A 13,291-nucleotide genomic window follows, 5' to 3' on the forward strand; every position below is an offset into this window, starting at 1 on the left:
TCGCGTTTAATCTCACATCTCCTTCAACATATTCCAGATGCGCTTGTTTTGTCGATTTGTTAGTCTTGCGATGATACCAATTTGTGCATTGTAGTTTTTCATTGCATTCCTGTTGGCCAAGGAGAGGGGGTGTTTGAAGGTGTTCATGTCCCTGTTTCTCTGACTATCACTGGTTAATTTTATAGTATATCCTGGTTGATAGGCCTACTCTTCGTTTGCTTTCTCATAGGTGCTTATGTCCTTTTTAATTTTTTTTTTTTTTTTTTTTTTTTTTTTTTTTTAACTAGTTAGTTATTATTTTTGGCTTTATCGAGTTGAGCTCAGAATAGAGAGAGCAACTGCGCCCATAGAAAATAGAATATCCTTGGGCATAACAGTGCCAACTCTCCAGGTTAGATGCTCCACTATCTATGGCTCCTCTGTTAATGTGGCATTGTTGTACCCAAGTTTCATGTTCAGGCTCCATATCCATATTATTTTATCAATCTCCATGCTGCGCATCTATAGCTAAAGGGTATTCGTTCTTCGCGCTACATTTAGAAGCAAAGTCCCGGAAAATACCATTAACTCAAGCCTTTCCGTCGCAAAACTGCACAACGGCCCATTTTCCGCCCCATGCCCATTTCCGAGCCCCTGAATCTGCTCCGCCCCCTGGAGTCTGACGGATGCGCTCATCTTCGCCTTCAGGAAGTCCAACCACCACATCAGCCTTACAGGTGCGAAGGGCAAGAGTGCGGATTCCTGATCCGGGTCCCAGAGGGCCGATTGCATTAGAGAATGGCGTTGTTGGGTCCCAGTGTGCCTATATACAAGTACTTGCGTTAGTCGACTTGAAGGCGTAAAAAAAAAAAAAGGGGGGTGGGGTATAGCAAAGTTCTGTAAGGGAAGTGGTGATATTTACATCTCCGGTCAACTTTCTATAATTCAAGTCTCCTTTAAATAAAACTAGTTCACTCTCTTTCAGGTCATTGCACAAATCTGGCTCTTCGCTTGGGATTCGCCAGTAACTTCCTGCTGTAGTCCAGAACCGATTCGGCCGGATGATCAACTTCCCGTCCGCATGGAATTGGCTCCATTGGCTAAATAAAAACTGTAGCTCAGCAACTTCGTTTTCTGTGAGCGGCGGGGCAGGTTTATCGTTGCTCTTCGGATCGTGCTTGTCTTCTGGAGCTGTGAAGAAGGCTTGAGGGTCGGCGAGGACGGAAACTAGATCTCCGAAGTCCTTGGGTACCACATCGGAAACAAACCAAGGGATAGACTTGGGATGAAGGACCACCGTCGTGGCAAGGTCAGAGAGGAGAAGATATCCAGCGAGAATCAGGTCAACGAATAGTTCAAAGCCGGCGTTGTCGAGAACGATGTCCACGCGGCGCTCTTGGTTGTTTTTGGTCTTCCGGGCGTTATTCAAGACAGCAAATGCCGCGGGAAGATCATTGACTATGATATTCTCTTCAGCTGCTTTGCGCGCTTTCGCACCTTGGAGCTTCTGTATATCTTCGTACGTGAGTGATGTGAGAAGGGATAGATCAGTTGCATTTCCCCAGAGACAAATCTCGCACATTTCCGCGAAGAGTAATTCATCTGCTTTTTCTATCTGTTCGCCGGAATGATTTGCCTTGATCTCCTTGTCTAGATGTCTATATCTCGCACCAAGCTCGAGAACTGCGGGGCGTGACGACTTAAATGTAGACATTTTCTGACGCGCGAAAATATCATAGTCCTTCCAGTACTCTGCGCGCGAGAATAGGACGTTTATCCGCCTGTCTATGTTCCAAACAGTCAGAGATCATGGCAAAGGAACAGTATTGATGTTCGATACGCACAGAGATAGCATTCTGTGAAGAGCCATGGCGCATTGAACCAGGTCAATTCTCCTCTTTCCTCTAGCTCCTTATTGTATGTCTCGATATCGCCTTCGCCATCATCCTCTAAAGGCCTATATTCTCGTCAACGCGGGAACATCGAAAGAGCTTCCAGCTTCGCTGGTACGTAGTAGACAGGGCTTCCTCACGTCAATTTCCTATTGTGTAACAGTTCGTATTTCAACGCCGCGAGTTGCGAGACAATGTCCTTTCCCTCTTTGCGCTTGTCCTCTTCATGATCAGGAAGTTTGATGAGAGAGCGATGGAGGTCGTCAATGGCGCCCGTCTGTCTCCAAGAGTACCAATTAGCGGAATATATTTCATGCGCGAAGGGAATTGAGAGTCCCAACCAGAATAACAGGCCATCTCTCAAGCGCAGAAATATATGCGAACGTTTGTCGTTCCGATGTGAGAATCGGAGCTGGTTGTTTGGTGGGGTTAGCTTGTGCCCCTCACGGTGCGACAGGGCAATGACCAGCATACGGATTTTGGGATCGAATTCCATGATTTAGACAAGTGTTCAACTTAGTATCCTGCATGGAGGTTCTTGGATGACGCGGTTGTTTGAGGGATTAAATTGGATGCGTACAAGAACCTGTCACCATAGCGGGTGGAGCCGATGGACGAGGGAGCAATACAGCAGCAATAAAATCAGCGCGGAGCGCCATTTACGAAAAGCTACGCTTTACTTCTACGCAAGTAAATAGGAGCTTGCAAACTTTTATAGGAATAGGATACTACCCATCTTCTAGTATTGACGTACTTGAAAGCCCTGGAAACAAATGCAGAAGAGTACGAGTCTTCAACACAAATATCGATTGTTTATATCAACGGCGAACCACGATAGCTCGATTGTATATGCAACGCTTGAAAACAATCAAAAGCCACAGTCTGATATATCAAAAAAGGAACAAATCCCAATTGATACATAATTGCTCTATGCCAACCGACTCCGCGCTAGACACGATCATTAGGGCTCTCAAATCATATATCCACCAGATTCGTGATACATGGGCTCTGGTTTGTCTTAAGACACAATAGATTGATATAGTGTTTATCGTTAAGCTCTCACATCAGCGACATGATGGAATTTTGAGCGTACGCCTGGTGTTTAGAAGTCCAGTTAGCTCAAAGTGAACTGAAGGAGCAGAGACACAATATAAACATGACAAGCATACCATTGGTTTAATATCAGGATGAGGAACAGCATCAAACTTGTGAAATTCGAGCTCCAATTTTGGGTCAACATTGATATATGCGCCCTTGTTCTCGGTGTTGTCGCAATATTTAGGTGCGGAGAAGACTAAGTTTCGTCAGTGAATGCTTTCTCGGCATAATCAATCAGGCACAGGAAACAAACCTGTAATACACCGGCCATCGTGCTCAACCTCATAACCCTCCATTCTCACTTCGTGACTTCTGATGACGGCCTTCAAGCCGTTCTTGTCACAGAACCGTTTTGTCACGTCGGGACCAAACTGCAATCCCACACCTCGTTTACTTGGGCCGCGACCTGGGTCGGTTTGCGGATCGGTCCATAGCATCTCCATCATCAATCCAGACTGGCCGGGTTGTCTCTGGTTATGTCTGTTGAGCTTTCTGATATCGTCAAGAGTAATGTCGTCATCTGAGAAGAGACCTCCATGGAGAACCAGGTATTTTTCTCCGATCAACGTGGCGAGTGGAAGCGCGGAGAATGACTCGGAAAAGACTTTGAAGAGGCGCTCGGTGTATTTGGCCTTGCATTCGCCCTCGAATCCGTAGACGCGATTCATATCATCCGTCTCATGGTTTCCACGGTTTAGGAAGAATTTGTTGGGCCGCAGCCATTTGTATGCGAAAAGAAGAAGAGCGATCTCCGTTGACCAAGATCCTCTGTCGACAAAGTCACCGTTGAACAGGTATGCGTGAGTATCCGAAGGGAAACCGTTGAGTCTAAAGATTTCCAGGAGATCAAAATATTGACCTAAAGAGATAACAGTTAGACGAATTCCTAGGTTCGGTGGTCCCGTGAACATCTTCCTTACCATGTGTATCTCCGCAGACAGTCAGTTTTGTTCCCTCTTCAACACCAATTTCCACCATAGTCGGCTCGTCATAGACAAGATCCTTCACCGCCTTCACGATCTTATACGCGTATTTCTTATGGATCTTCTTCCCGTTCTTAAACCGCTCGATCATATCATCTATGAATTCTTGCGTCATTTCATCTCCGAGGTGCACGCCATCGTAGGACTCCTCCACTTTTATCGCCTCGATATCAAGCCCCTCAAATGCAGACGGCGGCTCCGCGACCTCGATGGCCTTCTCGAACTCAATCCTTCGCACCAGCTTCTCACATTCCGCCAGTTTAAGTTTCGCATCGCGATCGTTCGGGGCCTTTCTGACAACGGTTTTAAAGTCTTTCAGGGCTTCTCTGGAATTGAGGATGGCGGTATTCGCAACGGCTCGTCTCCAGTACGCCTGGCAAACCAAGATGTTAGACATGCGTCGATGTCACCAAGCTAGGGAGCATGCGCCAGACCTTGACATATGAGGGATCCAACTCGATCGCCTTGGTCGCATCCGCGATAGCATAGCCATACGCTTCCAGTTTGATGTTCGCCTGCCCAGAGAAGAAAGCCGCAATTAGCCCACATAGAACCATCCATCCTATCTCCCTTCTCTCACCACCTTTGCTTTTCTTTTGTTTTTTTGCAAGCGGAATCCACAAAAAAGTTCAAACTCGCGCATTTATTTCGTCCCTGAGACTACAAGGTCCCAGGGCGCGTTGCGTGACAAAACATACCTGCGCTCTATTGCACCAAAATGAAGGGTCTCGATCATATTTCTCGATGGCTTTTGTGTAGAATCCCAGCGCTTCCGGCCAGTCATGTTTAGCAAAGGCTTTGTTCCCCGCTACCTTTAGAGCCGTAGCGGCTTCGATTTCTGCTTGAGCCATGGGGAGGTAACGGAACAGCGGTGTTACGAGGTCACGAGCGGCGTGTGGGCGGGGAAGTTATTGATATGACGAGTACAAGCCAAGAGGGAGTGTGAACGAACGAGGAGGATAATAGGTAGATGAGATGAAAAACAGTATGAATAACTGCCGGTAGCAATTGATAACTAAGGAAATGTTATGGTGGGGAAAATAAGGGAAAAATAAAAATATTAAAATATTAAAATATTAAAAAAAATGGACGACGCAGTGCTACCTTTGCGCTTGTTGTCTCCGGTCTGGAGTCCGGCTCAGACACACCAGAGGCGGCTTTGGAACAATTCTTTTTTTAACTCTCGCCTTAAAGTTCACCAGTTAAAGTTCGTTCGTGCCCCTGGACCAACCACACGCGTGATCCTCATCAGATACTCGGCCCGACATGCCTCCGGAGTGCACGCTTTCGGGTGTGTTTGTAAAAATAGAATTTGGGCCATCAAGATACTCTGTACTCAGTACTGAGGACTTCACTTCAGAAAGATATAGATTTTTTCATTACATTTGACTTATGCCAGTCAGATAACCTTATAAAACACATGCCATCATTATTTTGAATCACTAAGATGAAAACCAATCGCAAATTCGCCCGGAAAATAACAAGTTTGTGAGGAACGCTAGACAATCAAATGAAACCCCTAAGACTTCACAATCTTCTCCAGAGATTCGAGGAGGATGTCGGCTAGAGCACTATTAGCAGGGTCCTTGAAGTTGGAAATCGGGTTAATTGTCTACTCACCGTGGTGTTTCTGGAAGATCAACATTGGTCGCAATCTGACAGCAGCCTCTCCGCAGCCTCCGATGTTGATTCCAACCTGCTTACCCTTCTTCAGGACAGCATCTCGCTGTGGGCTGTCCCAGGCGATGAATGTACCTTGTCCCTTGCCGCGGAGGTTCTGGAATTGGCCAGGGTATTGCTGAGCGAGGCGCTCCAATCCAGAGAAAAGATAATCGCCGGTGACAGCAGTGTTCTGAACGAGATTAAGCCGCTCAATCTCCTGAACGATAGCTCGGAAGATAAGAGCGCGAGCGGGATCACCCATCCAGGTGTTGAATTGGCGGAATGGCTTGTTGGGTCTTAGAGCTGGGTTACCATAAAAGTATCCCGCAGCTTGAGCTTTCTTCGAGAAGGTGACAATGTCCGGAGGAGTCTGAAGGTTCCAGTGGTCATGAGCCCAGAACTTTCCGGTGGCGCCAAGACCGGTTTGCACCTCGTCAACAATGAGAAGCACGTTGTTTCGCTTTGTAATTTCACGAAGGCCCTGGAAGAAGGCCGGAGAAGCGTGGTTGTCGCCGCCCTCGGATTGGACTGGTTCGACTACAACGGCAGCCACGGGGTTGTGGAACTCTTTGATGATCCTCTCAGCTTCCTGGAGGCAGCGCTGTTCCTCCTGTGCGTTCTCAGCGGCGAAATCCTCAAGAGGATATTTCAAGGTAGGGAAAGGCGCCTTGGGCCAGTCAAAGGCAGGGATATCAAGCTTGTGGATGGCCTTGCTTCGAGTAGTGGAAAGACTGCCGAAGAGACGTCCATGGAAGGCAGACTGGAAGGACATGATAGAGTAGTTTGGCGAACCGGGGGCCTGGTTGACCATAGTGGACGAGATTTCATCGTTGGTGAACTCGACTTCTGGTCCTCCACGTTTTTGCTGCGCATGATACATGAAGGCGGCCTTGTATGCGGTCTCGTTTGCGTCAGAGCCGGTGGTGGAGGTGAACACTTGATTCATGCCCTTGGGGGCGACACGGAGAAGACCAGTTTCCAGGATGTGAGCCCAGTCTTGCGAAGGGAAATTGCCCAAGGCCGGCCGATTGATCAAGGCACTGGCCATCTCTGGCGATTTTGTAGCTTCGAGGAGATTGGGGTTATTGTAGCCAACGGGGATCGAAGCAATCTGGGAGTACCTGGGGATTGTGCGTTAGCAAATTGAGCCTAATTCTGTACAATTCGCACTGGAAGTATGGAAACTTACACATCCAGCAGAACATTTCCATCGGGATCAGCGATACTAGGTGGTGAAAGCGACTCAATTAGCTTGCGTAACTTCCCAAGCGTGCTTCTTAAGAGTGTCGGGGTCCAACGCACTAGTTTCCGACCGAAGAGCTGTAGTCCACCAGCATATTCAGAGCTCTAGTATCAAAAACGCGATCGAGCTCCGCAATCTTCTGCTGGCTTTTGGGGCCAGGGATAGCTGTCTTGACGGTAGGCCCAGCGGGCTCATTGGGGAAAAATGGCTTCTCTGCGGATGTCCCAGCCTTGACAGACGCCGCTGCGCTAGCGCGGAGTGCATGATGTGCAGAGAAAGCTCGATTGCCTGTGCGGGCAGCAGCTCTAATTTGAGCGGATGAGCGGAAAATTGAGGCCATCTTCAAGTGTGCTAAAAACAAAAAAAAAAAAAAAAAAAAAAAAGACAAGGAAATGAGGAAAAAAGCAAGCTACGCTCTCAATTCCGGTGGGAAAACGCGAGCCGGGTAGATGATGATGTCACCGGGAAAGCAGCTCGCGCGGTGGGAGGAAAACGAGGAAAGCCAGCGAGGAGAGAGATTGAGATTGAGCGGGTTCAGAGGAAGGAAAAGTGGAAGAAGAGGGCGTCGGGGCACGAGGCGGTTCCTTTTTAAAGGTGCCAGAGTTGAGGATGTCGCCAGCATTTTCCCCTCTCTGCACCTTCGCTCGCAGCTCCGTCCATCGAAGCTCTTGTGCAATCTGGGGAAGCCACTTGTATCTGCAGCCAATCAAGCCACGGTCTCCACCTCGCGCCCAGTCTGGAGGACGGCAATCGGTGAGGCTGGCCAATCATGAGCTGCTGTGGCTGCCGAGGAAACAGCCTGCAGGAACCGCGCTAAGCCCGATTGAGGAAGTTTATGCCAGTGCCGACCCGGATCAACGATGTTCCCTGCCACTTCGGCAAAGAAAGATGGAAAGAACCGCCTTATCGATAAGAAGCAGACGAGGCCAGAAACAGCGGCTGCTGCTTGTCCGGTTCGAAGCGCCGTGCGTGTGTCACTGGAGTCTCGGTCTCGTGGGAAAATCTCGTCTCGGCTTCCTTGCCGGACGGAGCTCGTCACGATAGTCTCCTGAACGCCGATGCGAGAGAAAGTCCCGGATAGTTTGGCCGTTATCTTCAGGAACCCAAGTCGTTTCTGAGTGCTGCGCAGTTTGCAGACACTGCACAAGGTGCTGTCAGCGCTGCATGATGGCTTCCTGAGGCCGGAACACCGGCTCTCGAAAAGTAGAGGGTGGGAGCTATGACCTTTTAATCAGATCACAGGGCTGATCAGTGGCTGATTAAAAATATATGATTAATTTTGTAACCAGCACCGCGATAGATGAGCAGGTACGGGATACAGACAGGATGTGATGTCCCCTGTTATTTCCTTCGCTTTGAAGCCTAGTTCGTTGCTTTTTCTTTCACCTCCCCGCTAATAATCCCAAAATCTCAATGCCGGCAGCATACAGTCTCCATGATAGGCACAGTAAAATCGCCCAAGGATTAACATAAAATCTTTTTTTTTTCTTTTTACCATTTCAGTTAGGCATGCCTACGATTTCTCCAGGCCCCAATCTCAGAGGGCGGCCGACTTGACACGTGTTTGTTTTAATCCTCCGTCCCCTAATCGACTTAGCAGAAGTCGGTCTAAATAAAAAGTTCGCCGAATACGATGGGATTTTATCATTGCATTCACTTCGGATCGAACTCCTACGATATGCCACGATGCTGCTCTGGCAATCCGCTTAAAAGATCGCAGTTAACCAACTAATTATATATAACTGATAGATCGGATGCGAAACCTGGTGATCGTTTCTCAACGAGAATTCACGGCGACGGAGACACACACGGAGAACTCCGAATATAACCACACAAGGCTCTTCAACTCCCTCAATCACTACGCTAAAAATCGACTAAGGATCGTGGCCGGCCCGCTGTGCGTCTTCGCTTCGGGGTGCCATTGCGGCTGAACGTCCCTCTCCTGATTAGTAATGACCGAAGTACGTCTCTCGTAAGTAACTAATTAAGTGTGGCGGGATCTTTCCGTGAATGAAGAGCTCTCGGGCTTCCATCAGTGGCGGCGCCATAGCATGACAGACTGACAGCTGGGCCATACTGTACCGCCTTTTATGTCAAATAGAGGCTGTCAAGCATTTTACTTGCCGGGGACTGAAGCTGCAGGTGCCAGCCTTGTGAGGTTCCTGAGTCTCAGCCTCCCCCCTTTTTCTTTTTTGGCCGCATCCCGCGATTCGTGTCGCTTGCGGACGTTGGGGTCCACGAGGTAAAAGACAACGGCGAGAGTCTAGACTTTTTCGACTCTTCAGCGCCGTTCCATTTCCGGTGTCCTGTGTCCCGCTGCTTCAACCATGCCAACGCTCAACAGAAACACCAGGTTGTCTTGTGTTTCCCAAGACAATCTGTCATTTCTATGGCGGGTTTGATTCCACCATCTGACAAAAGGGATGAGAAAGCATGTCAAAATACACTGCCTTCGCAAGAACGCAACCGAAGCTTGTGGCACTGTGCTGTTTGACCCAAGCCCAACATGGGAGGAATAATTTGCTTTTCTACCAATAATGACGGTGGATGCTTCGGTTCAGCCCCTGCTCCTCCACTGTGAGCGAGGGCTAGCCCATGCATCCTGTGTTTCACCTTTCCCTGTTTGGATGGGAAAGGAATCAGAGGGGGCCAAAGCAGCTTTGGACATATTTTGACGACTCTTTCCTCCGCGCCAGCCGCTAAGTCGTCTTTTTTTCTCCATTCTGTTCTATTTCTGCATTCATCTTTCTTTTGTGCAAGATGTTGTGAGGGCAATACGTTTGCCTCGGTATCAGTATATATTCATCACTCCTTTGATCTTGTTTATATCCCGACAATCCTTTTCTGGGATTTTTCTCTCATTCATCCCCCCCTTTTTGAAGGAGAACGGAGATTTAATTTCCAAGCCCAGACACTGAATCTCAAAGCATCCGTTCCAATATCCTTGTTTTACTATCCCTTCATTTCATCATATTTCTCCATAGCACCCACCCTCAACCCGGTTCCTGTGCGCTGACATCCGAGAGAAGCCTTGATCATGGCTGATATGGCTATACATCATACAGAGCCGGCCCCAGCTCACCACCCACCTGCGAAGAGTGGTCAACAGGCCGACGCCGCATCGTCTACTAGCACGACATTCGATCACAAGGGTGCATCGCGTATGCCAACTTATATAAGCAGTGGCTCTGAAGAACGAGAAAGCAAGCTCCCTCAACAACTACTTTCCAGGAGATCAAGCATTGATATTGATGATTATTTTGTACGCATGACCTGCTCATTCTAACGGATGAATGTGACCCCCAATTGCTCGCCTTTAACCCGGGTTAACCATGACTGCTGAGTAGGTTGGACCACGAAACCTCGATCGACACTCAAAATGGCCTACTTTCCTTCGATTGCACGGCAGTGTTATGCCGCGTATGATCATTCCTTTGATTTTAATGTCCGGTTGGGCCACCTTGATCACTGTCATTACAAAATTTGTCCATAAGCGTATGTCTTGCATTCTATGGTGTTCTGAAAAGAAGGCGAGCAAGATATGCTGATCCTATGGCTTAGTGGGAGTGTCGTCCATTTTACTTACTGTTCTCGGTTTTGTCGTCGGTCTTTCTCTTTCTCTTCGAAGTTCAACAGCATATGAAAGGTCGGGCCTCCAAAACTAATCTCCGCATTTTTACCGTCACTGACATCCGTCAAGATATGCTGAAGGTCGAAAGTACTGGGCCCTATTGATGCAATCATCTCGAACATTGGCTCGCATCATCTGGATCCATAACGAAGAACGAGAGGGAGAAGAAGGAAAAGAAGATATATTGGCCAAATTGTACGTCTGATCGTGTGCGGTTTTGTTGGCTCAACGAGTCCCTCCTAACTCAGTTCTCAACTAGAACTGGGATTAACCTTATCGTCGCGTTTGCGGTTGCGTTGAAACATAAACTACGGTTTGAGCCTAATATCGCATACGATGACCTTGCCGACCTCGTAGGCCACTTGGATACATTTGCTAAGGAAGCCCATGACCCTAACGACTGCGGAACCCGAAGCGTTGGTGGCCTAAAGGCCATCGGACAATATCTTAGCGTCCCAATGGCAATTTCGAACCCGCGAAAAGCAATTAAGAAATCGAAGAAGCCTCTTGGAAACTTGCCAGTGGAGATCCTGTCATATTTATCTGCTTACGTAGATGAACTGATGAACGAAGGCAAGATTAGGCTGCCGGTTTACCAGTCTCAGGCCGGTAAGGATAAATATAGAGCTTCGAGGAGAGGTCTGGTGTTGACATGAAGAATCTAGGTACTGCTTTGTACGCTATGGAGGAGGTCATGACTGGCACGGAACGTGTTCTCAACACCCCACTGCCCCTTGCGTACACGATCCTTATCTCGCAGATCACATGGATCTACGTGCTCATTTTGCCATTCCAACTTGTTGAGGACTTGGGATGGATCACCATCCCAGGCTGTGTCGGTAAGGTTCATGTTCGCCAGTATTCCTAGCTTAGGAATGCACATCTTGCTCACATTTCCAATTTAGTCGCTACATACATTATCCAGGGTATCGCTGCCATCTGCGCCGAAATTGAGAATCCATTCGGCAATGATGTCAATGACCTGCCTCTCGACATCTTCTGTGAGCAGTTAGCGGCTGACCTCGATGTCATCACTTCCTCACCACCCCCGAAACCTCAAGATTTTATCTCCCGGCGCAACAATCTCGTCCTTCAGCCTCTAAGTAAGAGTGGTGTGGATGCCTGGAGACAGCGCAGCATCGAGGACCTCCGTGCTGCATTGAAGGCAAAAGCTACGGTCGCGCCAGCAACTATGGCCATTTCAGGTTCGAGAGGGCAAGTATTGGGTGCAAATCGTATCAGTTCCGATGTGCCGTAAAACCATCCACAAATTAAACCACCCGACCCAACAAAACAAACAAAAAAAAAAAAAAAAAAGGAAAGATAAAAGTTCCAAAAGCCTTTAGATTTTAATTCCGTTACTGAAACTGACAATTCTTTTGGAATGAAGTGTTCATATATTTATTTGAGTGTCTGGATATATGACTGAGGGTCTATATCCCTTGACCTTGTGTCATTTTGTTGGCTGAGGCTGATATCGAGCGTGGAGTTTGAGACGGGAGTTTTCGACCAGTGGACCGAAACATACATATAGCCGCATAGCGTTTCTTTTGAACATAATTTAATTTCTTCGCAGTTATTCTGGTCTTCATATCAAAAGAAGTTTCTTGTTATACCCCGAATATCAATGTAACCCCTCCCTCGCCTCATTGTATACTCTTGAGCTCCGGATACCTTGTTAATATCAACGCGTTATATAAAAGCCCTTGCGACACCTAGGGTTCTCGGGTAAACTTAGGAAGTCGGGTTTCTTTCCTAGTTGTCACGACGATGCGCCGCAAACGGAGAATAGGGTGAAGTGACCACTCAGATTATCTTCTAGGCCCTATAGCCAAAAAATGGACAGGTCTTGCTGGGAGAGTGTTGTTCCGTACGCATTAGGGTGTTACTCTTCCGAATGTAGCTCCTTGCTTCTGGGCGCTTTATGGAAGAGCAGCCTAGTAATGTGGGTTAATTGGACGGCTTGCTTATTTTTAGGGGGGGGAAGAAGGCAAAAAAGGTGTTCTCAAATGGGGCTAATACCTTTGTTATGTTCTCAAGTCATGGCCATCATTCAGAGAATTACTGTGCAAAAAGCTCTCTTCCCGTGCCTCCCACCAAGGCACCTAACCAGCTTCCCTTTGCCCTAATCTTCCACGCCACGCTTGAGCCTCCGTCTCCGCTTGAACCGCCCACCCACGAGCTCACGGCTGCAATTAGAGCTGCAGCATCGCCGTGAGGGACTCTGATCCATAGGGTATTCCGCGTCTTCCTTCTTGCCGATGCTGCACCAACGGGTAGGCTTTCGGCCTGGAGTTTTAATATATCAAAGGGTATGGCGGTACCCGAGAGGCCAAGGAACTGGGATAAGGCGGAGGTCAAATATGTTTTAGCGGTAAGGAGGTCAAGGGGTTCTGGATTGGAGCTGGGAGGTTGAGTTACCCTGAGATTTGATGAGAATGGGTTAGATATGAATTGCGGGTCGAGGTTCGTGCGAATGCTACATACAGCTCGAGATGTATATACGCCCATTCTGGTTTACGGGAGATGAACGTGATCGTTGTGTCGGGTGTTTTCTTTTGACCAGCCCCCTCGGCTGTACTGTTTCTCTTCCTCTTCGCCATGTCTATGCTGTCGCTCGTCAATTTTGATATTGGCTTTATTATCGTGTTCAGATGAGGCTTTTCAGTGGGCGCAAATATGCCGTTTGTAAAGTATCGGGCTATCGCAGCCCTTATAGCCTGCTGGGCATTTGAGTGTGGTGCCCTCGGCGTCACCAGAGCGATATGCTCGGTTCAATGGGCTTCGCTGCAATCCCCGACCA

The 13,291-nt window shown here is 48.1% G+C and overlaps 7 protein-coding genes across 7 annotated transcripts; 2 read left to right on the top strand and 5 right to left on the bottom strand.

The window, feature by feature from the left end:
* Window positions 1–533: 533 nt before the first annotated feature.
* Window positions 534–2,415, bottom strand: CIMG_05993 (uncharacterized protein). The gene is made up of 6 exons (XM_001242096.2): window positions 2,346–2,415; window positions 2,213–2,283; window positions 2,012–2,148; window positions 1,824–1,936; window positions 902–1,764; window positions 534–802 (listed from the first exon to the last, which is right to left on the bottom strand). The coding sequence occupies exons 1-6, from the start codon at window positions 2,365–2,367 to the stop codon at window positions 569–571; spliced, it is 1,440 nt and encodes a 479-aa protein (XP_001242097.2). The 5' UTR covers window positions 2,368–2,415; the 3' UTR covers window positions 534–568.
* Window positions 2,416–2,718: 303 nt separating this feature from the next.
* CIMG_05994 (serine/threonine protein phosphatase PPT1) lies at window positions 2,719–4,999 on the bottom strand. Its single transcript, XM_001242097.2, has 6 exons — window positions 4,651–4,999; window positions 4,387–4,467; window positions 3,890–4,325; window positions 3,223–3,828; window positions 3,041–3,165; window positions 2,719–2,966 (listed from the first exon to the last, which is right to left on the bottom strand). The coding sequence occupies exons 1-6, from the start codon at window positions 4,801–4,803 to the stop codon at window positions 2,931–2,933; spliced, it is 1,437 nt and encodes a 478-aa protein (XP_001242098.1). The 5' UTR covers window positions 4,804–4,999; the 3' UTR covers window positions 2,719–2,930.
* A 365-nt stretch (window positions 5,000–5,364) lies between these two features.
* On the bottom strand, window positions 5,365–7,197 carry CIMG_05995 (4-aminobutyrate aminotransferase; the record flags this gene model as incomplete). The annotated part of the gene is made up of 4 exons (XM_001242098.2): window positions 5,365–5,515; window positions 5,573–6,735; window positions 6,804–6,839; window positions 6,917–7,197. The coding sequence occupies 4 exons, from the start codon at window positions 7,195–7,197 to the stop codon at window positions 5,472–5,474; spliced, it is 1,524 nt and encodes a 507-aa protein (XP_001242099.1). The 3' UTR covers window positions 5,365–5,471.
* Window positions 7,198–7,563: 366 nt separating this feature from the next.
* On the bottom strand, window positions 7,564–8,779 carry CIMG_05996 (uncharacterized protein; the record flags this gene model as incomplete). Its single annotated transcript, XM_001242099.2, has 2 exons — window positions 7,564–7,996; window positions 8,733–8,779. The coding sequence occupies 2 exons, from the start codon at window positions 8,777–8,779 to the stop codon at window positions 7,564–7,566; spliced, it is 480 nt and encodes a 159-aa protein (XP_001242100.2).
* Window positions 8,780–8,809: 30 nt separating this feature from the next.
* On the top strand, window positions 8,810–9,351 carry CIMG_11650 (uncharacterized protein; the record flags this gene model as incomplete). The annotated part of the gene is made up of 2 exons (XM_012358629.1): window positions 8,810–8,829; window positions 9,000–9,351. 2 exons carry the CDS (start codon window positions 8,810–8,812, stop codon window positions 9,349–9,351), a joined length of 372 nt encoding a protein of 123 aa, XP_012214052.1.
* A 237-nt stretch (window positions 9,352–9,588) lies between these two features.
* CIMG_05997 (uncharacterized protein) lies at window positions 9,589–12,067 on the top strand. Its single transcript, XM_001242100.2, has 7 exons — window positions 9,589–10,119; window positions 10,205–10,352; window positions 10,419–10,503; window positions 10,558–10,683; window positions 10,748–11,097; window positions 11,154–11,327; window positions 11,394–12,067. Exons 1-7 carry the CDS (start codon window positions 9,895–9,897, stop codon window positions 11,744–11,746), a joined length of 1,461 nt encoding a protein of 486 aa, XP_001242101.2. The 5' UTR covers window positions 9,589–9,894; the 3' UTR covers window positions 11,747–12,067.
* Window positions 12,068–12,549: 482 nt separating this feature from the next.
* CIMG_05998 (ribonuclease P/MRP protein subunit POP8) lies at window positions 12,550–13,091 on the bottom strand (the record flags this gene model as incomplete). The annotated part of the gene is made up of 2 exons (XM_001242101.2): window positions 12,550–12,910; window positions 12,976–13,091. 2 exons carry the CDS (start codon window positions 13,089–13,091, stop codon window positions 12,550–12,552), a joined length of 477 nt encoding a protein of 158 aa, XP_001242102.2.
* Window positions 13,092–13,291: the final 200 nt, after the last annotated feature.

This window comes from Coccidioides immitis, assembly GCF_000149335.2.
Source record: "Coccidioides immitis RS genomic scaffold supercont3.2, whole genome shotgun sequence".
Taxonomy (NCBI): Eukaryota; Fungi; Ascomycota; class Eurotiomycetes; order Onygenales; family Onygenaceae; genus Coccidioides; species Coccidioides immitis.

Bases quoted from the DNA above. Each gene is read 5' to 3' on its own strand.
- CIMG_05993 (XM_001242096.2), bottom strand. From the start codon at position 2,367: ATGGAATTCGATCCCAAAATCC. The intron at 1,937-2,011 runs GTGAGGAAGCCC...ACGAGAATATAG, and splicing joins TTACACAATAGGAAATTGAC to GCCTTTAGAGGATGATGGCG. The intron at 803-901 runs GTAAATATCACC...ACTTGTATATAG, and splicing joins ATAGAAAGTTGACCGGAGAT to GCACACTGGGACCCAACAAC.
- CIMG_05994 (XM_001242097.2), bottom strand. From the start codon at position 4,803: ATGGCTCAAGCAGAAATCGAAGCCGCTACGGCTCTAAAGGTAGCGGGG. The intron at 4,468-4,650 runs GTATGTTTTGTC...TTCTCTGGGCAG, and splicing joins TTTGGTGCAATAGAGCGCAG to GCGAACATCAAACTGGAAGC. The intron at 3,166-3,222 runs GTTTGTTTCCTG...GACGAAACTTAG, and splicing joins CGATGGCCGGTGTATTACAG to TCTTCTCCGCACCTAAATAT.
- CIMG_05997 (XM_001242100.2), top strand. From the start codon at position 9,895: ATGGCTGATATGGCTATACATCATACAGAGCCGGCCCCAGCTCACCAC. The intron at 10,120-10,204 runs GTACGCATGACC...ACTGCTGAGTAG, and splicing joins TTGATATTGATGATTATTTT to GTTGGACCACGAAACCTCGA. The intron at 11,328-11,393 runs GTAAGGTTCATG...TTTCCAATTTAG, and splicing joins CACCATCCCAGGCTGTGTCG to TCGCTACATACATTATCCAG.